Source organism: Neofelis nebulosa, chromosome 16 (genome assembly GCF_028018385.1).
Source record: "Neofelis nebulosa isolate mNeoNeb1 chromosome 16, mNeoNeb1.pri, whole genome shotgun sequence".
Taxonomy (NCBI): Eukaryota; Metazoa; Chordata; class Mammalia; order Carnivora; family Felidae; genus Neofelis; species Neofelis nebulosa.
In genome coordinates, this window is record NC_080797.1 from 41,161,912 (window position 1) to 41,187,084 (window position 25,173).

The following is a 25,173-nucleotide window of genomic DNA, read 5'->3' on the forward strand; positions in this document are numbered from 1 at the left end:
AGCCAGGTGCCCCTTTCAGTGAGATTTCTCTCCAGTATCTGCCACTAATACCTTACCTTCACTAGGGTTTTTCATCGCTTCAGTCCCTACTATACTTCCTTGCTTCTGCCTTCCTGTTAAGAATCTTCTATCAGGGGCCCTAGATGGCTTAGTCAGTTAAGTGTCCGGCTCTTGGCTTTGGCTCAGATCATATCTCGTGGTTTGTGAATTTGAGGCCCCTGGCAGGTGCCGCACTGACAGCACAAAGCCTGCTTGGGATTCTTGCTCTCTGCCCCTCCCCCACTTGTGCGCGCTCTCTCCCTCTCTCTCTCTCTCTCTCTCAAAATAAACTTAAAAAAATCTATTAGAAATGATCCTTTCTCAATCTCTTCCTTTTATGACTCTCATCTCCACTACCTTTGAAGCCCGCTAAACGTCCTATCATTTTGCTTATTATCTTCATAATGCTCCCCACCAGCCACAGCATAGAAGTGGAACACAGAAAATAACCAAACAAAAAATGTTTTTGAAATTATTATTTAAAAAAAAATTTTTTTTGATGTTTATTTATTTTTGAGAGAGAGGGCTAGCGAGCAGGGGAAGGGCAGAGAGAGAGGAGAGAGAGAATCCCAAGCAGGCTCTGTGTTGTCAGCATGGAGTCTGATGTGGGGATCGATCTCACAAACTCTGACATCGTGACCTAGGCTGAAAGCAAGAGCCAGACGCTCAACTGACTGTGCCACTCAGGCACCCCAGAATTATTTTTTAATTTATTTTTGAGAGAGACAGGTGTGAGCAGGGGAGGGGCAGCGAGAGAGGGAGACACAGGATCTGAAACAGGCTCCAGGCTCCGAGCTGCTGGCACAGAGCCTGACGCAGGGCTCGAACTCACTAACCATGAGATCATGACCTGTGCCAAAGCTGGATGCGTAACCAACTGAGCCACCTAGGTGGCCCCCCAATAAAATACGTTAAGGATATTGCCACAAGCACTGTGAAACTGCCAACACAATTACTCTCTTCTAGAATTGTGTATTTATTTATTTTTATGAAGTTTATTTGAAAGAGAGAGAGACAAGGCGAGCAGGGGTAAGGCAGAGAGAGAGAGAGAGAGAGAGAGAGAGAGAGAATCCCAAGCAGGCTCTGAGCTGCCAGCGCAGAGCCCACTGTGGGGTTTGAACTCTGAAACCGTGAGGTCATGACCTGAGCCAAAATCAAGAGTTGGACGCTTAACCGACTAAGCCACCCAGGTACCCCTAGAATAAATTACTGAAACCAAAACCATCATCAGGAAGCCTAATGTCATAATGTACTAGTAGGACAGAGAAATAGCTTAGTTAACAAAATTCAAAATTTAAATGTTGACTAAAACTAGGCGAATCATTATCAAACATTTCACTTCTACTATATTCACCAATATTACCTGCTTTAGTCTTTGCTTGATTTTGCAAGGTAGCTTGATACTGAGCATATGCAGCTAGTTTAGCAACTAAAGGTTGTTTCTGAAGAACTTTTGCTTTCTTTGTTGGAGGCTTACCCTAAAACAAGAAGAGTTAAGTAAATAGGATTCTTTTTCATTCATCCCCCTCCACCGAAAAAATTAACTTGATCGCATACTACTCATTCTGCTTAAGTAAACATCAAGGGTTTAGAAAATTATTAAAGCAGAGGAAACATACAAGGAATTTTAACATGAGAACTGTTTTTTGGAGTTCTGCTACAATGTAGACATCTATTATGGGTAGCAGAGCTGGCACAGACTAAAACAGCAATATGCAAATTAATATGTTAATAAAAAATTATATCCCATAAGATGTTAAAATATAGGCTGTGGTGGATACTTGATTCCTTCTTATACTAGATAAAACCAGTGGTTATTCACTCATGCAGGTTGCCAAGCATTGCTATTTATATGGTAAGAGAAGATAATTTAATGTTTAAAGAGCAAGTGACTGAGGTTTATACCTTTAGTGCTAACGCAAAAGATCAATGACAAAATGATCATGGGCCAAATTCACAGTGTGACAAACTGCCATCCATTTGGGTACAGACCACTGCTCAGGATCTTAGGTACTGTCTATCTGAAATATAGAAATACATCTAAGTGATGTATTTCCTTAATTTGGGGAATTTTTATAAATCCTTTCAGTGTTATGTAAGGATCACAATCAATTACAGGAGAATAAGAAAAATGTGATCACTCAAATAAAATATATTACAAAAATCAGTTAAATGCCTTAAAAACACTGTTTATACGCTACAATAGTTAACAACTTAGTCAAATGGTCGAATCTCCATTTTGTATTGTAGGCATTGATGTACATTTAAAGAAAGATGATTTTCTTTTTATACCATGAACGTTTTCAAAAAGGTTAGTTGGATTAACCAAAAACAATCGTTCAAGGTATCAAATAGGCTGCAATCAAAAGTACAAAGCAGATATGATGGAGAAGTAGAACCACAGGGTATATCATTTCCCCCCAAATGCTGCATTGATTCTACCTTGATGTTAACTCAAAAGGAAACCAGGGGGGAAAAATGGCTTCAATTTCTGTTATAACAAGGCGTTTATTATATTTATACTTATTTAGAAAAAGAGTGTTTTTAATTCACTTAAACAGTTTCATCGTTTACTTTGGATAGTATGCCTTGTCTATTACAATAGCTGTTCAATTTTACAGGCTGAACAAACTTTGGGGATCACGTATTTCTGAAAAAATGTGGGGTATAAAATGGTAACTGGCCAACTGGGTAGAAGTGGAGTGCAGTGAATCACAATCCAATGACAGATAAACAGTGAAAGCCACAGAAATAACAGATATAAAGAATAAGAAGGTTTCTGTACCGTTACCTGAAGTCTGGCCAAAATGCTTGCCTTCTTGGAGTTTGACGAATAGCTTCTTGAACATGAAACACTACAGAAACGCTTTGTTTTGGAGTAAAAAGCATCTCGCACACCAACCATCCCACACATTTCGCAGGTAGCTAATTAAGAGAACAAAAACAATGGTGTTATTATGATCATATAATAAAACCAATTTTTATCTAACAGTTTAATAATTACTTAAGTGTTAATTTAAATATTTGCCTTCTAACAGAAAATTTCTTCTGTCATATAAACGACAGAAAAGCCCACACAAAAGTTAGAGAAAATACTGGTATGATGCCATGGCCACGGCTCCAGAGGGTCTGACCGCAGCTCAAGGTTTAACAGAGGGTCTAAGCCCACAAACAAAATAAATCAGATTCAACTTACATTTCCTTAGTGCTCACTGTGTGCCAGGCATTTTCCTATACATTAAGAGCTCCAGCCTTTGAAAGGATTATAAACAAAAGAGGAAAAGAAGTGCAATGCAGCTAAGGAGTAACACAAAGGGCAAGCTAAAAAGAGCCAAGTCTTGGAAAAATGTTAAGGGTCATACAAAGATTCTTTCAAGTTATGTTCAGAGGACAAGGAGGAAAGGAGAGGGTCAAAGCTTGAGGTAGGTGCTTGATTACTCACTGATAACAGAGGAAAACAAAACCCTATTAATGTGCCTCTTTTGTAAATTAGCATAATAGACAATGATCTGAAAGGCAGAATTAGAAGAAGGGTCACAAGAACTGAAGTTCAGAATAGGTAAACAGATATATACGTGGGACTGGGACTGCTAGGTCATGACAGTTCTATTTTTAATTTTTTGGGGAACTGCCATATGGTGTTCCATAACGGATATACCAATTTACATTCCCACCAGCAGTATATAAGAGTTCCCTTTTTTCCACATCCTTACCAACATTATCTCTTATCTTTTTTTTTTTTTAACGTTTATTTGAGACAGAGAGAGACAGAGCATGAACAGGGGAGGGGCAGAGAGAGAGGGAGACACAGAATCTGAAACAGGCTCCAGGCTCTGAGATGTCAGCACAGAGCCCGACGTGGGGCTCGAACTCATGGACCGTGAGATCATGACCTGAGCCGAAGTCGGACGCTTAACCGACCGAGCCACCCAGGTGCCCCTCTCTTATCTTTTTGATAATAGCAATCATAATAGGTGTAAGGTGGTATCTCATTGTGGTTTTGATGGGTATTTCCCTGATGATCAGTGTTGTGGAACACCTTTTCATGTACCTGTAGGCCAATTGTATGTCTTCTTAGGAAAAATGTCTACTCAGGTCTTTTTCACTTAGATTATTTGTTTTTTTGCTACTGAGTTGTAGGAGTTCTTTATCAGACATGGTTTGCAAATACTTTTTCCCATTCTGTAGGTTGGCTTTTCAATTTATTGTTTCCATTGCCGCGCAGACCTCTTTAGTTTGACGTAGGCCCATTTGTTTTTGTTCTCTTCTCCAAGGAATCACTACAAGACCAGTGTCAAAAAGCTTTCTCCTATGTTTTCTTCTAGTTTTATATTTCTAGGTTTTACACTGAAGTCTAATCCATTTTTAAAATTCTTTTTGTTCTTTTTAAAGTTTATTTATTTTGAGAGAGAGGGGAGAGAGAATCCCAAGTAGGCTCTGCACTGTCAGCGCAGAGCCCAATGTGGGGCTCAAACCCACAAACCAGGAGATCATGACCTGAGCTGAAACCAAGAGTTGGCCCTTAACCAACTGAGCCACCCAGGTGCCCCTAAGTCTAATCCATTTTAAGTTAATTTTTGTTGAGTGGTGTAAGACAAGGATCCATTTTCATTCTTTTGCATGTGCATATCCAGTTTTGCCAACACCCTTTATTAAAGAGACTGTCCTTGCCCTATTCTGCATTCTTGGTGCCCTTGTCAAAAATTAGTTGACTGTAAATCAGTATCTTGAACAGATATCTGAATTCCCATGTTCACTGCAGCATTAGTCACAAGAGCCAAGAAAATGCAAACACTTAAATGTCCTTTGATAGCTGAATGGATGCATAAAGTGTGGTATATATATATACATATATGAAGTATTATTCATTGTAGTGGAATATTATGCATCCACAAAAAAGAAGGAAATCCTGGCACTGTGACAACACGGTTGAACCTGGAGGGCGGGGCATATGCTAAGTGAAATACTGTATGGGATCATTTTCATGTGGAATCCTAAAAAAAAAAAAAAAAAAGCTGATTTCATAGAAACAGAAAATAGAATGGTGATTGCCAGGGATTGGGGGGAGGGGGACAGGTAGGTCAAAGGGTACGACATTTTAGTTATAAGAAGAGTAAATTATGAGACTCTAACATACAGCATGGCAACTACAGTTAATAATACTGTACTGCATACTGGGAAGTTGCTGAGAGTAGATACTGTGTTCTTCCCCACCACCCCAACACAAAGAGTTAACTATGTGAAACCATGGGTATTATTTATCTCAATCTTGGTAATCATCCCACAATGTATATCAAATCATCACACTGTACATGTTAAACATATGCAACTCTCTTTGTCAATTATTCCTGAGAAGAGTTAGGAAAAAACAAAAAACAAAAAATAAAACACCAGAGAGTAACAGAGCGAAAAACTGCCAGAGTGGGCTCAAATCTCCACCCAAACAGTTAAACTTAGAAGGGCTGATAGTTTTAACCAGTACTTATAAATCTATTGAGAAATCATGAAAGAAAGGTACCACAGGATTAGAGATGAAGAAAGGGTGTTTAAGGAGAGAAAAAACTGAATGGTTTTCTGTCGAAAAATGGTTTTCTGTCTGGGTGGCTCAGTCGGTTGAGCATCCAATTCTTGATTTTGGCTCAGGTCACGACTTCAGGGTTCATGAGATGGAGCCCCTGCGTTGAGTTCTGTGTGGATAGCACGGAGGCTACTTGGGTTTCTCTCTCTCTCTCTGCCCCAACCCTGCTGGCACACACGTCCTCTCTCTCTCAAAATAAATAAGCATTTAAAAAAAAAAGGAGGGGCTCCTGGGTGGCTCAGTCTGTTGAGCGTCCGACTTCGGCTCAGGTCAAGATCTCGCGGTCTGTGAGTTTGAGCCCCACGTCAGGCTCTGTGCTGACAGCTCAGAGCCTGGAGCCTGTTTCAGATTCTGTGTTTCCCTCTCTCTCTCTGCCCCTCCCCCACTATTGCTCTGTCTCTCTCTGTCAAAAATAAGTAAGCATTAAAAAAAAAGTTTAAAAAAAAGGAGAAAGAGTTATAGAACAGATTAAAAAGGTCTGTGACCATCTAGCTAAAGAAGCTGTGACCCAAAGGGGATAGTGAATCTTTGGCTCCACCAGGGCAGGGACTATTCTATATTGTTTTATCTCTGTATCTCTAGTATTTAAAACAGAGCCTGGCACATATAAAGCTTCAATAAACCTTATTTCCTTTTTTTATAATATTACTGGACTGGTATAACTAAACCATGGCAAGAGTAAACAATCAACCCTTGAGCAACAGGGGTTTTGAACTGCATGGGTCCATCTATATGTGGGTTTTTTCCAACAATGTGTTTTCCCTCTTACGATTTTCCTAAAAATATTTTTTCTTTACCTTACTCTATTGTAAGAATAGATTAAATAATACAAAAAACAAACAAAATATCATGTGTTAATCGACTATTAGTGTTACCAACAGTGGGCTATTAGTAATTAAGTTTTTGTTTATTTATTTTGAGAGAGAGAGAGAGAGAGAGAGAGAGAGAGAACCCCAAGGAGGTCCACGCTCTGCGCTAACTCAAATGCCATGCTAGATCCCATGACTGTGAGATCATGACCTGAGCAGAAATCAAGGGTCAGACACCTTTCTAAAAAATATTTTTTATTTATTTATTTTGAGATAGAGAGCACAAGCAAGGGAGGGGCAGAGAGAGAGGGAGAGAGAGAATCAGCACAGAGCCTGATACAGGGCATGAACTTAGAAACCATAACTTGAGCTGAAATCAAGAGTTGGATGCTTAAAGGGCTGAGCCACCCAGGTGCCCCTAGTAATTAAATTTTTGGGGAGTCAGAAGTTACACATAGATTTTCAACTGCATGGGAGATTGGCATTTCTAACCTATGTTGTTTGAGGGTCAACCATATATTAATAGGAGTTAATATGGGTTTAAAAAAAAAATTTTTTTTTTTAGGAGTTAAAACATTTGATAAAATCTCTCATGCAGCTTTGTCAATAAAGATTGAGAAATTTAAGGTCCTGATAAGTGAGTAGAAACTTTTTTTTGTTTTTTTAATGTTTGTTTGTTTGTTTATTTATTTATTTATTTATTTAGAGAGCAGGGGAGGGACAGAGAAAGAGGGAGACAGAGAATCCCAAGCAGGCCCAGTAGTGTCAGCACAGAGCCCAATGTGGGGCTCAAACCCATGAACCGTGAGATCATCACCTGTGCTGAACCCAAGACTCGGACTCTTAATCAGCTGAGCCACCCTGGTGTCCCAAGGAATTTTTTTTCTTTTAAAGTTTATTTATTTATTTACTTTTCAGTAATCTCTACATGCAACTTGGGGCTTGAACTCACGACCCTGAGATAAAGAGGTGCACGCTCTTCCAAGTGAGTCAGCCAGGTGCCCCAATAATGGGAAGTATTTTGACACAGCCTACAAGATTCTGTACCAGGCCCTGTGCTGTTCAACTTTTTAAGACTAGAATACCTCCAGGGCATTATTATCAAATCTGCAAATGACATAAAACTAGAAGATTATATAACACAACCTTCAATGTTAAATGATAGAATTAGAAGTAAACAATTTCTAAGAAGATCAAAATTCAGTAAGAAAAAGGTTACATGGGATAATTTAAAGTTTTAAAAAATCCACTGCAGCTGGAAAGGGGCTGGAACTTAGCAGGTCTCAAAAGGAAAGCCCCCAGAAGATTCTTGTCTCCAGATCCAGAGCCTGTCCTGTTGCGGACTGAGGAGGTGCCTAATTCTCACCAGATACCTGCCACACTCAGGGACAGGCTCCCAGGACAGCACAGTGTGTAGCTCAACCAGTGTCCACAGGGGAAACCTCTGCAGCCACACCTGCTGTCCATCATCCTGGTGGACGGGCCCGGGGACGTCCACACCAGTTTTCTGCCCTCAGACTGCATCAGCCAGGCCTCTTAACCTGGCTTTGGGCTGCTGAGGTTCTAGGACAGTTATTCCAGCACGGATCACCTCCACTCCATTTCCTTTCATCAAGAGAGCCTTTAAGAGAAACGTACAGCTGATTTCATCTATTAGGTCCACCTATAGGCCCAACTTGGGAGTAAGCTTGAAATCACTCCTGGGCCCTCTTCAGGGCCCAAATCATTTTTCAATTTTTACAATCAGAATGTTATCATGGCAGACTCACTCCTGAATCTAAGTGGTATCAAACAAGGCTGGATCCTGTTCTCATTCAGTATTCCCAGGCATCCATGGTGTAACTGCAGCCCCAGCTGGAGTTTTTGGGGATACTTTCTCTTATCCTTGTCCTCTGGCCACCCTGCCTAGCAGGTACCCACATCCCAACTGTACAGACGGAAAAACAGGCTCAGTGAGTTAGAGGCCTGCCCAAAGCCAAAAACTTAACTCCAAATCTTCCTGATCCACCTTCTTTCCCCTCTTCCCTAGTCTCTGCGATGTCCTTGGAAATGACCTTGTCTGGCTCCCAAGTGAAGTGGGAGCACGTCCTTCCACTTTTGCCAACAGGAAGCCTCTCTGCTGACGGCAAGTACCAGATGCCTAGACCCTGAAAGAGGCCCTCGGTGAGCACTGACTGATTTAAAAATAAGCTTCAGACACTGCATGCCCAAAGACGGTTGTACCACCAGACCTTTCATCTCTCTGCAATGTTTCGTTTGGACAATCACTTACGTGCCTGCCACATCTGAATGGCTCAGCATGATTCCTTCAAAGTCCTATTTCCCAATCTTTGCTAGTATAGTTCCCTTCTTCCACAGGGTTCTCCCACAGCTTCCACCTTTGTCCTTCAAAGCTAGCTCAAATCTGCCTGCCCTGTGAAGCCCTCCCAGACTAGAATTCATCGCCTGCCCTTCATGTTCCCATAGCCCTTGCTCGTGCCTCTCCTAAGGTATTATTCAAATCAACCTCATATCGTTTATTAAAAAATGAAAAGTCGGAGCATCTGGCTGGCTCAGTCGGTGCAGCACGTGACTCTTGATCTTGGGGTTGTGAGTCTGAGTCCCATGTTGGGTGTAGAAATTACTCACAAATAAAATATCTTTCAAAAAGTCAACTGCTAACAGACAAGACTGTTTTAACTGGTTTAGTGGTGAATCTGTAGTAAAGACTAAAGGGTTTCAGTTATACATGAAACCAGTATTACTTTCAAAAAAGTTAAAGCAACTCTGTGGCCTACCTGCTGCCCTAATTACACAGGTGACCAGCTGCCCTTATTACACAGGTGACTAGCCATTTGCCTGAAGTGCTTCCCAGGATATGGGATTTTCAATCCTAAAAACAGGACAGTCTTGGGCAAGTCATGTAAGCTGTCACTCCAGCACCATGAAATCTGAAGCATGCCCAGAGGAAAGTGAGCAGGCTATTGAGGAATTAAAATCACTGTCACACTATGACAGATTGCTGAAGCAATTAGGGTCACCTGGGACTGTTCTGGTGTGAACAGTTATCATCATAACAAGGATTAGAATTCTTCTCTGTACCTTTAAGAGGCAAAATTAAGACCCAAAGACAAAATTGAGAACAAGGATAATTTTGGTTCAATACAAAGAATAATCTGGTAATTAGAGATACCCTATCATTGGAAGTGTTAAAATAGAAAGCTTCATAATCTTATAAGACATTTTTGTAGAGGAGAGAAACTCATTCTGCAAGTGTATCAGCTCTATAAGCCTGTGATCCTACACACTTTCAGTTACAGTGGGATTTATTACCTAATTACTGAATTTACGTCCACATTGTGTTTCTCAACAGCCTTTTGTTTTTATTTTGCTCTACTTGCTTTCTGCCAGAACACGGCAGGTAGGCAAGATGGATCAAATGGGAATCTAGTGATCTCATCTACAACTGTAAGTTTCAGACCGCGTTTCTTTTTCCCTTGAAAAATTCCAAGGAAGGGAAACGAAAGAAGAAATGAAATCAGAACATATCCTCCAGTAAGAAGCTGCATAACAGTGAAAGGCGGAATACTCACCCATGCCAGATTTACCATCCGGGTATGTGTAGACTTGTCCATTGTTTTTGATAATTGGGAGGTTAGAAGGTAAAGGAGCAACTTCTTCTTCACTCTCCTCGGAGCTGGAGCTGCTACTTGTGTCCTCACTGCAGCTATCATAACCGTCAAACATCCCGAAAGAGTCTCTTCTTTTCCTTTCAGGGCGTGAAGAATGTTCAGTCTTAAAAGTAGAAAAAATCAATAATACATGACACAGCACAGATACACAACCACCACCCCAAAGAATTTAGTTCAAATTGTGATGATATTTGGAAAACGAAGATCTAGCCCTGACAAATGATAATTTTATTTTGTAACAAAATGTTTGTTTCAAAATGGAGCCTTTCCTTTCTACAGGGTGCAAATTTATTAGCCACCATGTTAGCTAATAAGAATACCAATGACAACAATAAACACGGAACACAATCAGAGGATCACCATGCAATTCAAATTCAAATAGTAACTGCTATAAACTAGGTAGGTCACTTCTCTATAAAAGAATCAGAGGGGTGCCTGGGTGGCTCAGTTGGTTAAGTGTCTTGGGTCATGATCTCACAGTTCGTGGGATCGAGCCCTGCACGAGGCTCTGTGCTGACAGCTCAGAGCCTGGAGCTTGCTTCACCCTCTGTGTCTCCCTCTCTCTCTGCTCCTCCCCCGCTTGCTCGTGCGCATTCTCATGCTCTCTCTCTCAAAAAAATGAATAAACATCAAAAAAAATTTTTAAAAATTAGATGATTTTTTTAAGTTGTTGTGAAATACACATAACAGATGGTTTCTTAATTTACCTTTCATCTCTAAAAGTGTAGATTTTTATTATAATTTAGAGCATCCAGGAAATATATAGATGCTTTTAAAAATCGCTGTGAATGGGGCGCCTGGGTGGCTCAGTCGGTTAAGCGTCCGACTTCGGCTCAGGTCACGATCTCACGGTCTGTGAGTTCGAGCCCCGCGTCGGGCTCTGGGCTGACGGCTCAGAGCCTGGAGCCTGCTTCTGATTCTGTGTCTCCCTCTCTCTCTGCCCCTCCCCCGTTCATGCTCTGTCTCTCTCTGTCTCAAAAATAAATAAACGTTAAAAAAAAAATTAAAAAAAAATCGCTGTGAAGAGTTCTGGAGTGATTAATTGGGAATTTTTAATTTTAGAGTTTTTAGATATTAACTGTTTCAAATACTAGAGAAGATAACATTTGTACATTTGCAGTCTTATCTCATTTTTTTCTTTAGCATAAACAATGGTTAAAAAAACTCCAAGTATCTCAAGCTAAACATTATTTCCTTTTCAAAAGAAAAGCTACAAAGACACTACATCATCTTCAGTGAATGATACTTGTTTGCTCTTCCAAAAGATATGCTCTCTCTCAAGCTGCCTAAATCCCCAAAAAGTAACACTGTCAACTCAACCTGTCCTGAAATAAATTGCAAAACTTCAAGTTTAGGGAGAAGAAACTAAAAAGAAAATAGGAAATAATAAAGAGGAAAAAAATCTCCAGAAAAAAGAATCTATAAGGAAACAGGACCAATGCAGGGAGCAAAAGAAAACTTCAACAACAACAACAACAAAAAATAAAAATAAATAATATGCGATGGGGCAACTAGAGTAAAAATTATCAGCTGGCACCTTTCAATGTTTTGCTTCAGTTAGTATTTTTTGGTATCATTTTACACTTTATGCACAATGTCTCTTCTGGCTAGGGTAACTTCCTCCCATGACCAATACAAAGCCGAAATCTGTTGTGTAAAGTTTGACAAAATAAAACCATCCAAATGCATCTCTTAGTTTGAGAAGAGTAAGCTGTCTTTTTCAGAAGTGCAGTTACGAAACATTTGCACTGAAGTGGACAACTGATTTTTCACTTGAATCAAGTATAACTATGAAAGCAACAAAAGTAGTTCCTTAATCCACACAATGGAAATATTTTATCCCCAGATGAATACTATCTTTTAAGAAGTCCCCTCATGAGGCTCTATGCGTGTTCTAATGCTGTTGCCACAACCTCCAACTTCTTACAGTATTCTTCCTTTAGACCCAATTTTAAAAAGAAAACCCTACTGTTTCTGGCTACTTTGTAATTAATCCGTTTCCCTCAACAGTTTTCCCTAGCTTGACTACCCATCTTATTTAACAAATTTGGTTCTGAATAACTTGCAGGTATTTAAAAAAAAAAAAAAAAAAAGTCAAATGTGTTTTCAGGGTGCCTGAGTAGCTCACTTGGTTAAGCATTCGACTCTTGATTTCAGCTCAGGTCAAGATCTCATAGTTTGTGAATTCGAGCTGCAAATTGATGACAGCACAGAGCCTGCTTGGGATTCTCTCTCTCCCTTTCTCTGCCCTTCTCCCAATTGTGTGTGCTCTCTTTCTCAAAATAAATAAATAAACTTATAAAAAAAAAATCAAATGTATTTTCAAAGAATCAAAATCGGCTACCACTGGATTTCAAAAGAATAAAATTTTGAAGGTGATGCCAAAAGTCAAGTCTAGCAACATTCTGAACTGATAAGGTGATAAGGAATGGGAGAGTCCTTGTTTGAACGAAGTGTGGTGCCAAGAGCTCGGAATTCTGATAGCCCTAAGTCTGAGTCCTGGTTTTGCCATTTATTAGCTGTCAACACTGGGCAAATTATGTGTTTCTTCTCTTACTCATTCAACATTCAACAACTATCAAGCATCTGTGTGTCTCACAGTAGCAGAGGCTACAGATCGAGTGGTGTACAGAGCAGACAAGATGCATGCTTTTCACCAAGGTGACAGTTTACTGGCAGGAGGAACCCAAGTTAGACCATGTGAAGGCAGAGTCAAACTGAGACAGGAGTCGTCGACTCATGTTCAGTGGTGAGGAAAGGCATTGGTGAGTTAAGACCTCGAGGCCAAAAAGGGCAGCTGGAATGTTCTAGGCAAAGCAAACAACAAGACAAAGGCTTTCCAGTAGGAATATCCCTTAGCACATTGAAAGGCCAGTGTGGCTGGTGCCCAGAGTGACAGGTGTAAAAGATGAGGTTGGAAGAGGACACAGTGAGAGAACCCCAAGCAGGCTCTGCGCTGTCAGCCCAGAACTAGTAGGACATGAGGGTCCTTGAAGGCCAGGGTAAAGAATTCATTTTTTTTTTCCCCCGAGGGCAATGAAAAGACATTGTGAAATATTTATCACAGTGCCTGGAATACACACTTACAAACACTGGCTAGAATTCTAGTTCTAGTAGATTCATATAGCCTACTTCCATGCGAAGAAGATCTCTTGCAGTTTTCGTATAAGCTCGTCCACTTTACAGCCACCTCAGTCAGCAGCTAATGCATATTTATTGACCCTCAAATATCAACACAGAATATCTTACTCTGACTCCACTTGTCAGCAAATATAACCCTGAAATTTCACGGGGTCAATAATTACGAACATCTTTGTTTCAATATTATAGACTGTTAACATTAAAAAATAAAAAGTATTATGGTCAAATAAGAAAATTTTCCTTATTTCAAGGCCTTTTTAAGCTTTTAATATGCTTGTGAACATTATGACAACTTAAGAGAGACATATAGTATTCAGTCTTCTCCAAAGCAACTCCAAGAACTAATGATCTAGAAAAATGCTAACCTTTTGCATAGTTCCAGCACGCACAGAAAATGATCATCTACACAATGCAAGAGAAGTTGGCCCCTGAATGCACCCAGCCTGAGGCCTCAGATGGTCCCAAATATTGCAGGGATGAATTATCTTGACAAATCTAGAACACACTAGTTGGAAAGCTATATTCTACTCAGGAGAAAATGTTCCCTCAGCATTTTTTTCTTAGATTAGGACAGAATACTAATGAACTAATTCAATGTATGAATTGTAATCCATTTATTCCATGTAAAACTTACCGTTTACTGCAGGGAATGGAAATGCCTGCATCAGACCGAAACCCCTAAGAGGGCTACAACTTCAGTCAAAGGGCAGGTAGGAATCAAAAATCTGACTACATGCAGGCAAAATAAGACCTACATGTGGGTCTTTTCTGCCCATGCTCTGGGTGGAGAGGCTACTCTGAGATTGTATAATCATGGGCCTGCCCTTCTGAGTGACTCTGAGGATATACCTTAACTTGCCCTAAATGGTCAGAAAATACCCAGATCAAGACATTAAAGGGCCACTAGTGCCCCTTGACACGCAGCAGAAGCATACTGGATCACTTCAGGAAATAATCACCTACACTTCAGGCCTTTCAGCATTCCTACAGATTTGATCAAGTATGAGCACACAATCAATAACAAACATACAATAAGCAATCCGTCACAAGTGTCAGTAGACACAGATTAGGAATCCCAAATTGTTAGGTACTGAAATTGCCAGGCACAGAGTATAAAAGAACCATTCAAGAAATGTTTAAGAAGAAACAAAAATATTATTGAAAAATGGAATAAAGAAATAAAAAGCAACCAGGCAGATCTGAAAAGACCCAAATGTAACTTCTGTAAATAAAAAATGTAAGTGCTATAATTAAAAAAAAAAAAAAAGACACCACCACTAAAACACCTCAATGGATGGGATGAATAGATCAGCCATGGCTAAAAAAGAACTGGGGAAATGATAAACATTAAGAAAATACCCAGAACACTGCAAAGAAAAACAGAAACATAGAAAATAAGAGGTTCAAATGGCATAAAACATAAAGATCTAATAAAATGTCTAATAAGAATTCTCAAAGGAGAGGATACGGAGATGCTGAATGAAAGACTGGCTAAGAATTCTGCAGAAACACTGAAAACACAAATTCAGACAGAACTACCACATATATTAAACACAAGAAAAAAACCACATTTAAATAGATCACAGTACCAGTGTAAAACACTAGGGAGAAGATTTAAAAAGGGACCAATAAAAACAAAAAAAAAAAAGTGGAGGGGGGCGCCTCGGTGGCTCAGTCGGCTCAGTGTCCGACTTCGGCTCAGGTCATCATCTCATAGTTTGTGAGTTCGAGCCCTGCGTCAGGCTCTGTACTGACAGCTCAGAGCCTGGAGCCTGTTTCGGATTCTGCGTCTCCCTGTCTCTCTGCACCTTCCCCACTCACACTGTCTCTCTCTCTCTCAAAAATAAACATTAAAAAATTTTTTTAAAAAGGATTAATTGCCATAGTGAATCTCACTAGTCAAAAAGCTTAACCTCCAGCTCATTCAGTCCAATCAGCTGCTTAGTAACTAATCCTTAGATATGAATAGACAAGTGAGGATCACCTACCATTTGAGAAAGACCTCTAAAAATGTGAAAGGCCAAGGGGTGCCTGGGTGGCTCAGTCGGTTAAGCATCCGACTTCGGCTCAGGTCATGATCTCGCGGTCCGTGAGTTCGAGCCCCGCGTCGGGCTCTGTGCTGACAGCTCAGAGCCTGGAGCCTGTTTCAGATTCTGTGTCTCCCTCTCTCTGACCCTCCCCTGTTCATGCTCTGTCTCTCCCTGTCTCAAAAATAAATAAAAAAACGTTAAAAAAAAAAAACTAAAAAAAAAAAAAGTGAAAGGCCAAAACAAACCCTCAGGAAAAAATAATCTATAAGGAAACAGAAGTAAGGCAGGGACCAGAAGAAAACTTCAAAAAATGAAATTAATTCTCCAGGGACATAAGGGTAGGATACTACTGGTGAACAAGATCTTGGAATTTAAAAACAGAAAAGGCAAAACAATAACTTCAATAAATGGACAGTAAAACCAAGGAAATCTTTCAAAAACCACGAGTGCATGTGTGTGGAGTGTGTACATGTGACAAAAAAGCTAGAAAATAAGAGAAAAAATAAGGGTTAAATCCAGAAGAACCAAAACCCAAAGCATAGAGATATACATGAGAATGAGAAACAAGTTATATAAAGAAAACACACACACACACACACACACACACACACACACACACACACACACACCCAGGATCAAAAAACAGAGTTTCTATACTAAGACCAAGGAAGCCCAGCTTAATGACTTAAAAGCCTCGCCCAAACACCAAAACTACACCAAGGTGCATCATTATAAAAATTACAGAACTCTGCCAATGAAGATACTAAAAGCTTCAAGAAAAACACTATGCCATGTAAAAAAAAAAGGGGGGGGGGAACTGGAATATCAGTGGGCTTTTCAACAACAGGATTGAAAGCAAGGCCTTCAAACTTTTCAAGGGAAAAAATATATAATTGGAAAATCTACACTTAATGTTTCAAGTGAAAAAAATCAATGAAATAAGAACAAAAAAAGGTAAAAGCAAAAGTTGGTTCTTTGAATAGGTAAATAACTCTAATAATTTGAATAAAGAAACTAAAATCTTCACACAAAGAAAACCCCAGGCCCAAATGGCTTCATCGGGGAAGTCTACTTAAAAACTACTACTGGGGTCAAAAAGAATGAAATCATGCCATTTGCAACTACGTGGATGGAACTAGAGGGGTATTATGCTAAGTGAAATTAGTCAGAGAAAGACAAAAATCATATGACTTCACTCATATGAAGACTTTAAAACACAGAACAGATGAACATAAGGGAAGGGAAGCAAAAAGAATATAAAAACAGGGAGGGGGACAAAACAGAAGAGACTCTTAAATATGGAGAACAAACAGACGGTTACTGGAGGGGTTGTGTGGGGGGGGGATGGGCTAAATGGGTAAGAGGCATGAAGGAATCTACTCCTGAAACCATTGTTGCACTATATGCTAACTGACTTGAATGTAAATTTAAAAAATTTAAAAATAAATTAAAAAAAATACTACTGGCGCACCAGGGTTGGCTCAGTCAGTTAAGCGTCTGACTCTTGATTTCTGCTCTGGTCATGGTATCACAGTTCGTGGGATGGAGCCGCACCTTGGGGTTTATACTGACACCATGGAGCCTGCTTGGGATTCTCTTTTTCTCTCTTTCTCTCTGCTCCAAACCCAGGTGCACTCTTTCTCTCAAAATAAATAAACATTAAAAAACCCCTATAGCAACTTGTTCAGAAAACTGGAATATAGGCTAGTTTTCAACTCATTCTCTGAGGCTAACATTACTGATCTCAAACTAGACAAAGCCCTTATAAGAAAACTACAGAACAATATCCCTCATGTATGCAAATGTTAACAAAATTTTAGTATCTAAATCAAACAATATATAATAATAATAATAAAAGTGACCAAGTGGGCTTATTCCAGGAATGCAAAGCTAATTCAACATTTGAAAATCAATACATTCATGGGGTACCTGGCTGGCTCAGTAGGTAGAGCATGCAACTCTTGATCTTGGGGTCCTGAGTTTGAGCCCCAAGATGGGCATAGGGATTACTTAAAAAAAAGGAAAGAAAGAAAATCAATATATTCATTATATTAAGCCTAAAAAATAAATAAATAAAAGCCATAGGATTATCTCAAGAGATGCAGAAAAAGCATTTGACAAAATCCAACATCTATTCCTGATTAAAAAAAAAAAACCCTCAGCAGAAGAGGAATAGGAAAGAACTTCCTCACCTGATAAAGAGCATTAGGAAAGTCCTAAAGCTAGCATCATATTTAATGGTGACAATATGGATGTTTTCGAAGACCAGGAACAAGATAAGTGTATCCGCCTTTGCTACTTTTATTCAATAGTGTACTAGAGATTCTAAGACCATGTAGTAGGCAAAAAAGAAATAAAGGAATTCAGATTGGGGAAAAAAGTAATAAATAAATCTTTATTCCCAGACAACACTGTAGAAAATCTGATAAAATATACAAAGAGCTGCTTGGCTATATTAAGTGAGCTTAGCAAGGATACAGGATAGAATGTCAATATACAAAAATCAACCATATTTCCATATATTAGCAACAAGCAACCAGAGACTGATTAGAAAATACCATTTACAAAGCATCAAAAAAATATGGAATAAGGGGTGCTTGGGTGACTCAGTCGGTTAAGCATCCGACTCTTGATCTCAGCTCAGGTCTTGATCTCAGGGTCGTGACTTCAAGCCCCACATTGGGCTCCACGCTGGGCGTGAAGCCTACTTAAAAAAAGAAAAAGAAATAATTTGAGATAAATCTGGCAACAGATGTGCAAGGCTGATACCTTGAAAACTACTAAACGTTGCTTAAATAATTAAAGAAAGATCTAAATAAATGGGAAGATGCATAGTGTTCATGGATCAGAAGAACCAATAACGTTAAGTGATATTTTGGTGTGCCTGGGTGGCTCAGTTGGTTAAGCGTCCAACTCTTGGATCTTGGCTCAGTTCATGATCTTGTGGTTTTGTGGGTTTGAGCCCCGTGTTGGGCTCTGTGCTGACAGCATGGAGCCTGCTTGGGATTCTCTGTCTCCCTCTCTCTCCCTCTCTCCCTCCCTCCCTCCCTCCCCCACTCATGCTTTCTCTCTCTCTCTCTCTCTCTCTCTCTCAAAATAAACAAATAAACTTAAAAAAAAAAAAAATTCTCCCCAACTTGATTTACAGATTCAACACGACCCAATCAAATCACAGCAGATTTTTTTTTTTGTGGAAATCAACAAGCAGATTCTAAAATTCATATGGAACTGCAAAGGACCTAGAAGAGCCAAAACAAATTTGAAAAGAACAAAGTTGAAACACTTAATACTTCCTCTCCAAGGTGCATCATGAAGCTGCACTACTTTGACATAAAATATAGATAAACAGATCAACAGAAGGGAACGGAGCCCAGAAATAGAGCCATACATGTACGGTCAACTAATATTTGACAATGGTGAAAAATCAATTAACAGCATTGTATGGTGACAGATGGTAGCTACACTTATGGCGAGCACAGCACAATGTATAGAGAAGCTGAATGCTGTACACCTGAAACCAAGGTAACACTGTCAACTATATTCAAAAAAAAACAATTAAAAAGAAGAAAGAAGGGCGCCTGGGTGGCTCAGTCGGTTGGGCGTCCGACTTCAGCTCAGGTCATGATCTCGCAGTCCGTGAGTTCGAGCCCCGTGTCAAGCTCTGTGCTGACAGCTCAGAGCCTGGAGCCTGTTTCAGATTCTGTGTCTCCCTCTCTCTCTGACCCTCCACCGTTCATGCTCTGTCTCTCTCTCAAAAAAAAAAAAAAAAAAAAGTAAAAAGAAGAAAGAAAAAAACAAGGCAATTCAGTGGAAAAAAGTCTTTTCAACAAAAGGTGTTGGATCAATACATTACTAAATTAAAAAAAACAAAACAGGGGCGCCTGGGTGGCGCAGTCGGTTAAGCGTCCGACTTCAGCCAGGTCACGATCTCGCGGTCCGTGAGTTCGAGCCCCGCGTCAGGCTCTGGGCTGACGGCTCGGAGCCTGGAGCCTGTTTCCGACTCTGTGTCTCCCTCTCTCTCTGCCCCTCCCCCGTTCATGCTCTGTCTCTCTCTGTCCCAAAAATAAATAAAAAACGTTGAAAAAAAAATTAAAAAAAAAAAAAAAAAACAAAACAAAACAAAACAAAACAAAAACCAAACTCTGATCCATACCTCACATGTACAAAAATTAACTCAAAATGGGACACAGACCTAAATGTAAGAACTAAAACTATAAAACCTCTAGGAAAAAAAATAGGAGAAAATCTTCATGACCTTGGGTGGGCACAAAATTTTTAGGTATGACATCAAAACATAAGATCCATAAAAGAAAAATATTGACACACTGGACTTTATTAAAATTAAAAACTGGTCCTAGGGAGCTACTATTAAGAGAATAAGACAAGCCACAGACTGGACAACAATATTTGCAAATCACGTGTGTCTGACAAAGGACTGGTATCTAGGATACATAAAGAACTATCAAGGGGTGTCTGGGTGGCTCAGTCAGTTACGTGGCCAGACTCTTGGTCTTGGCTCAGGTCATGATCTCACGGTTCATGAGATTGAGGCCCAGGTCTGACTGTGCAATCCAAGCTTGCTTGGGATTTTCTCTCTCCCTCTATGCTCCTCTCCCTATTGCACGTGCACACGCATTCTCTCTCTCTCAAAATAAATAAACTTGAAAATAAAATAAAAAAATATAAAGAACTATCAAAACTCAGTAACTGAAACAATCCAATTAAAAAATAAAAAAGCACAACATCTAAACAGACAATTCATTTATATATGGATGGCAAATAAGGACATGAAAAGATGCTCATCACTGGTCATTAGGAAAATGCAAATTAAAACCACGAGACACTCTTATACATCTATCAGAATGCCTAAAATAGAAAAATAAAAAACCCTCTATGGTCTAGGCAGCAAATGGAACTCTCAAACACTGCAGATGGGAAGGTAAAATACTATAAAAGCATTTCAGAAAAGCAGTTTGCTAAAATGTTAAATATACACCACCAACTACCCACAGCATTTCTATTTGCCTAAGATAAATGAAAAGATACATCCACATAAAAACACATATATCACATGTACACACACACACACACACATACACACAGGAATGGTCAAAACAGCTCAAAATTGGCAACAACCCAAATATCAACAGGTGAATGAATAAACAACTTATGGCATATCCATATAGTGATTCCATCTTGCTGCTCAGCTTAATAAAAAGTAATGAATTGATATATACAACAGCAAAAAGTCTCAAAATAATCACACTGCATGAAAATCCAGACAAGAGCACATGCTGTATGACTCCCATTTATATAAAATTATAGAAAATGCAAACTATTTTTGCATTTCCTTCATTTTTACTTAATGTTCTATTTCTATTCCAAGATCCCACATTACATTTAGTTTTCATGTCCCCTTAAGCTCCTTTCGGCTGTGACAATTTTTCAGGTTTTTCATGACCTTGACAGTTTTGAGGAGTACTGGTAGGTATTTTGTTGAATGACCCTCCACTGGGATTTGTCTCCTAATTTTCTAATGACCAGACTGGGGTTGTTTTTTGAAAAAAGATCAGAGGTACTATCCAATTATACAAAGAAACATGTTATTAACCTGAGTCATCACTCTTGGTATTGACCTTGACCACCTCTACCTGAAGCAGTATTTTTTCAGGTTTCCCAGGTTACAAAATTACTCCTAACCCCTTTCCACTCTGTACTTTTCACAAGTACAGTGGCTTTGTGAAGCCCACACTTCCGAAGTAGGGAGTTACGCTCCCTCTTGACGGTGGTGCATCCACAAAAATAATTTGGAATTCTTCCACATAGATTCCCTCTCCTTTTCTAAAATAAGTATTTCCTCTTTCAGGGTTGGAGGTTTTTCTCTCAGGTTGTATATCTCCAGTTGAAATACCATCTAACTGATGCTCTCAGGGTAGCAAATCCGGATTACGTGATTTCCACCTGCCTCTTACCGGTGATGATACATTTGAAGTCCTGGTGTAGGTGTGGTCTGGTTCTCCATTGTTGTCTTACTATTTTCCCTTTTAGTAAGCAATCTGCAAGGAGATACTTAAAGACCATGCAAATATTCTGTTCAGCAAAATTTCACTATAGATTGAATACTCAGTGAGGATTTTTGCCCAATCCTATGACTTTCCAGGCTCAGAATTTCTTCATAGTTTCAGCTGGCATTCTTCTATAGGGAAGACCCTTCTCTTTTTTCTTTTTTTTAATTTTTTTTTAATGTTTATTTATTTTTGATTCAGAGAGAGACAGAGCATGAGCAGGGGAGGGGCAGAGAGAGAGAGGGAGACACAGAATCTGAAGCAGGCTCCAGGCTCTGAGCCATCAGCCCAGAGCCTGACGCGGGGCTCGAACTCACGGACCGCGAGATCGTGACCTGAGCTGAAGTCGGACACTCAACCGACTGAGCCACCCAGGCGCCCCTGTAACTCCAATTCCAACCCATCCCACAGGACTTTTTATTTTCCCATATCTGTATTTGTATCTCTCTTCTGCCACAGTAAAAACCTTGGCTCCCGCCCAAATTACGTGTACCTATTTGCTCAATTCTTTCATACATTTAAATAGTTTCAGGAGCACTACTGCTAAAAAAAAAACAAACTTATGAGTCCAGAATTTCTTTGTAGTTCTATCTCCCTAAACTGAAGGACAGAGTATTAAGAGTTACTTGGGGGGCACTTGGGTGGCTTGGTTGGTTGGGCGTCCGACTTCAGCTCAGGTCGTGATCTCATGATCTTTGAGTTTGAGCCCCGTGTTGGGCTCTGTGCTGACAGCTCAGAGCCTGGAGCCTGTTTCAGATTCTGTGTCTCCCTCTCTTTCTGCCTCCCCGCCACCCCCTGCCCCCCCGCCAACACTCTGTCTCCCTCAAAGATAAACATTAAAAAAAAAAAGTTACTTGGATTATTTTCTCCTTCCTTCAATGTGACTGTTAATGATTTGAAGTAAGTTGACTTTGGTTTTTAGTCTTCCCTGCCATCCTTATTGAATTAATTTCATTTCTGGAGACTATCTAAAAAAATGGCTTTGCTTCCAAAGATAAGGAACTATATAAAAAGTTGTAACTTGGAAACGTGTTGCTCCTTCCCTGCTTCACCATCCACCTTTGCAGGCAGGTCACCAACTTTATTGCTTTCTGGTTCATCCTTCTTGTGTGTTTTGAAAAGGTAAATAGGTATATTTTCTTATTCCTTCTTTCTTATAGAAAAGGCCACATGCTAAATTTCTCTGTCCTTTGCTTTTATTAACTTAGAAATATATCCTGGAAATCATTCCATTTCACAGTGCACAGACATCTTCTTCATTCTTTTTTCAACTGCACAGTACTCCACTGTGTGCATGTTTATTCTATCTTCTTTGGACAGTTTTCAATGTTTTACAATTACAAATACTGCTGCAATGAATGAACTTATGCATGTGTGAACCTATGTATATCTTTAAAACTGAGGATCACCTTCAGAATATATTCTTTGGGTAGAGGAGTGAATGTATATGTAATTTAGTTAGGTATTACCCAATTTCTTCCCACAGAAATTTTACCATTTTGCATTTGCATCAGCAACAGTGAGAGTGTGTTTCCCTACAGTCTCAGCATGTGATTTCTTTTTGCCAATATAACAGATGAAAATGGTATGTCTGTGTAGTCTTTCTTTTTTTTAAACTTTCTACTTGGAAAGAACTTCAAACTTCTAGGAAAGTTGGAAAAATCGTACAGTGAAATCCTGTGTACTCTATTCAGATTTGCCAACGACTAACATTTTGCCTCGTTGGTTTCATTCTTCTCTCTAGATATACTGACTTTTACTAAAACATTTAAGAGTAAGTTGCATAGATCACATCTTTTTGTCCTCCCCAAATTCAGTATGCATTTCCTAAGAATAAAATTGTTCTCTCATAACTACAGCATAGGTATCAGCTTCAGGAAATTTAACATTAATGTGATATTCTCCCCCAATTTACCATCCACAGTCCAGTGAACCCAATAATGTCCTTTATATAGCATTTCTTCCTTTCAGTCTCCAGGATCACATATCGTATTTGTTTGCTTAGTTTCTTCAATCTGGAAGATTACTTTTGAATAATGCAGGCTCCCTCCCCACCTTTAAAATTTTTTTTTAATGTTTATTTACTTTTTGAGAGAGAGAGACAGAGTGTGAGCAGGGGAGGGGCAGAGAGAGAGAGAGAGAGAGAGAGAGAGAGAGAGACAGAATCCGAAGCAGGATCCGGGAGCACAGAGCCCGATGCAGGGCTCGAACTCACAAGCTGTGAGATCATGACCTGAGCTGAAGTCAGATGCTTAACTGACTGAGCCACCCAGGCGCCCTGCCTCCCCACCTTTTTAATAGACTGTTTCTCATTTGAGGCTCATGTTTCTCATTTGAGGCTCATGTTTCCTCATTAGATCAGGTTATGTATCCCCGTAATACTACATAAGTGATATAACCTTCTCAGAATATTACATCTAGAGGCAAAAGATGCCTATCTGTTCCTCATCGCTGATGCTAATTTTAATCATTCTTCAAGGTGTTGAAATTTTACACAGTACTTATCATATTTCTCCTTGCAACTAGCAAGCAATCTTGTAGACATATTTTAAAGTATGTGAATATTGTTTCTCATTGAAATCTCACCCCACCCAATCCCATCCCTAAATTTAACGTCCAATAGCTCTTGCCAAACCAAACATTACTGTGATGGCTGAAAAATAATTTTGTAATTCTAGTACTCTTTTACCAGTCAGCATAAAATTCTTCCATCTTCTCCTTAGGTTTACCTACCTACCTACCTACCTTTATTATCAGTATCAACTCATACTTCTTTTCTTCCCCAATGGTTTATAATTCACTACTGTCCTATTTTATTTTGGAGCTCAAATTATCCCATACTCAGCTACATGGATTCTTTTTAAAAAAATTTTTCTTTTATTTATTTTGCTGGGGGTGGGGGTGGGTAGGGGCAGAGAGAGAATCCCAAACAGGCTCCGTGCTGTTATTGTGGAGCCTGATATTGGGGCTCAATCCCATGAACTGCGAGAACATGACCTGAGCAAAAATCAAGAGTTGGGACACCCAACTGACTGAGCCACCCAGGTGCCCATCAAACTACATGCATTCTTTTGAACTTGCTCCTGCATCATTTTCACATGATACAATCAACTTTTGAGTATTGACTTTCTGGCATATCAAAATATTCCAGGATCATTTTGTACCTACATTATTCCAGCCCTGAAATCAACCATTTCTCCAAGGAGCTCTCATTCTTTTCAGTGGGGAATGGTATTAACCACCAAGATGTGCTCAGCTGTTTTACACAGAGCCATTTCTATATCTTCTTTTCTGCATCTGTGTGATGTGTGTTCTTTTGTCCTTTTTTTTTTTTTTTTTTTTTATTTTTGGGACAGAGAGAGACAGAGCATGAACGGGGGAGGGGCAGAGAGAGAGGGAGACACAGAATCGGAAACAGGCTCCAGGCTCCGAGCCATCGGCCCAGAGCCTGACGCGGGGCTCGAACTCACAGACCGCGAGATCGTGACCTGGCTGAAGTCGGACGCTTAACCGACTGCGCCACCCAGGCGCCCCTCTTTTGTCCTTTTATCTTTAGGGTTTTTCGTCTTTTATTTTATTTTTTTTTCAACGTTTTTAAATTTATTTTTGGGACAGAGAGAGACAGAGCATGAACGGGGAGGGGCAGAGAGAGAGGGAGACACAGAATCGGAAGCAGGCTCCAGGCTCTGAGCCATCAGCCCAGAGCCTGACGCGGGGCTCAAACTCACGGACCGCGAGATCATGACCTGGCTGAAGTCGGATGCTTAACCGACTGCGCCACCCAGGCGCCCCTGGTTTTTCGTCTTTTAAATATTTTTTTCAAAGTTCTTTGTATTTAGG

The 25,173-nt window shown here is 39.8% G+C and overlaps 1 protein-coding gene across 16 annotated transcripts in view; it reads right to left on the minus strand.

Annotated features, from left to right (window-relative positions):
* Positions 1-25,173, minus strand: part of MBTD1 (mbt domain containing 1) — a 71,475-nt gene that overhangs the window by 32,663 nt on the left and 13,639 nt on the right. For 7 of the 16 annotated variants that reach the window (XM_058704738.1, XM_058704741.1, XM_058704730.1 and 4 more), the window contains 3 exons: positions 9,999-10,200; positions 2,825-2,964; positions 1,403-1,517 (listed from right to left, as the gene is read on the minus strand). In XM_058704738.1, coding sequence (XP_058560721.1) covers positions 1,403-1,517; positions 2,825-2,964; positions 9,999-10,152 — 409 coding nt within the window. In that variant the 5' untranslated portion in view covers positions 10,153-10,200. Of the gene's footprint in view, positions 1-1,402; positions 1,518-1,944; positions 2,061-2,824; positions 2,965-9,998; positions 10,201-17,197; positions 17,278-25,173 lie in introns of those variants that run through there. The other 9 variants (XM_058704740.1, XM_058704736.1, XM_058704737.1 and 6 more) reach the window with 4 other exon arrangements.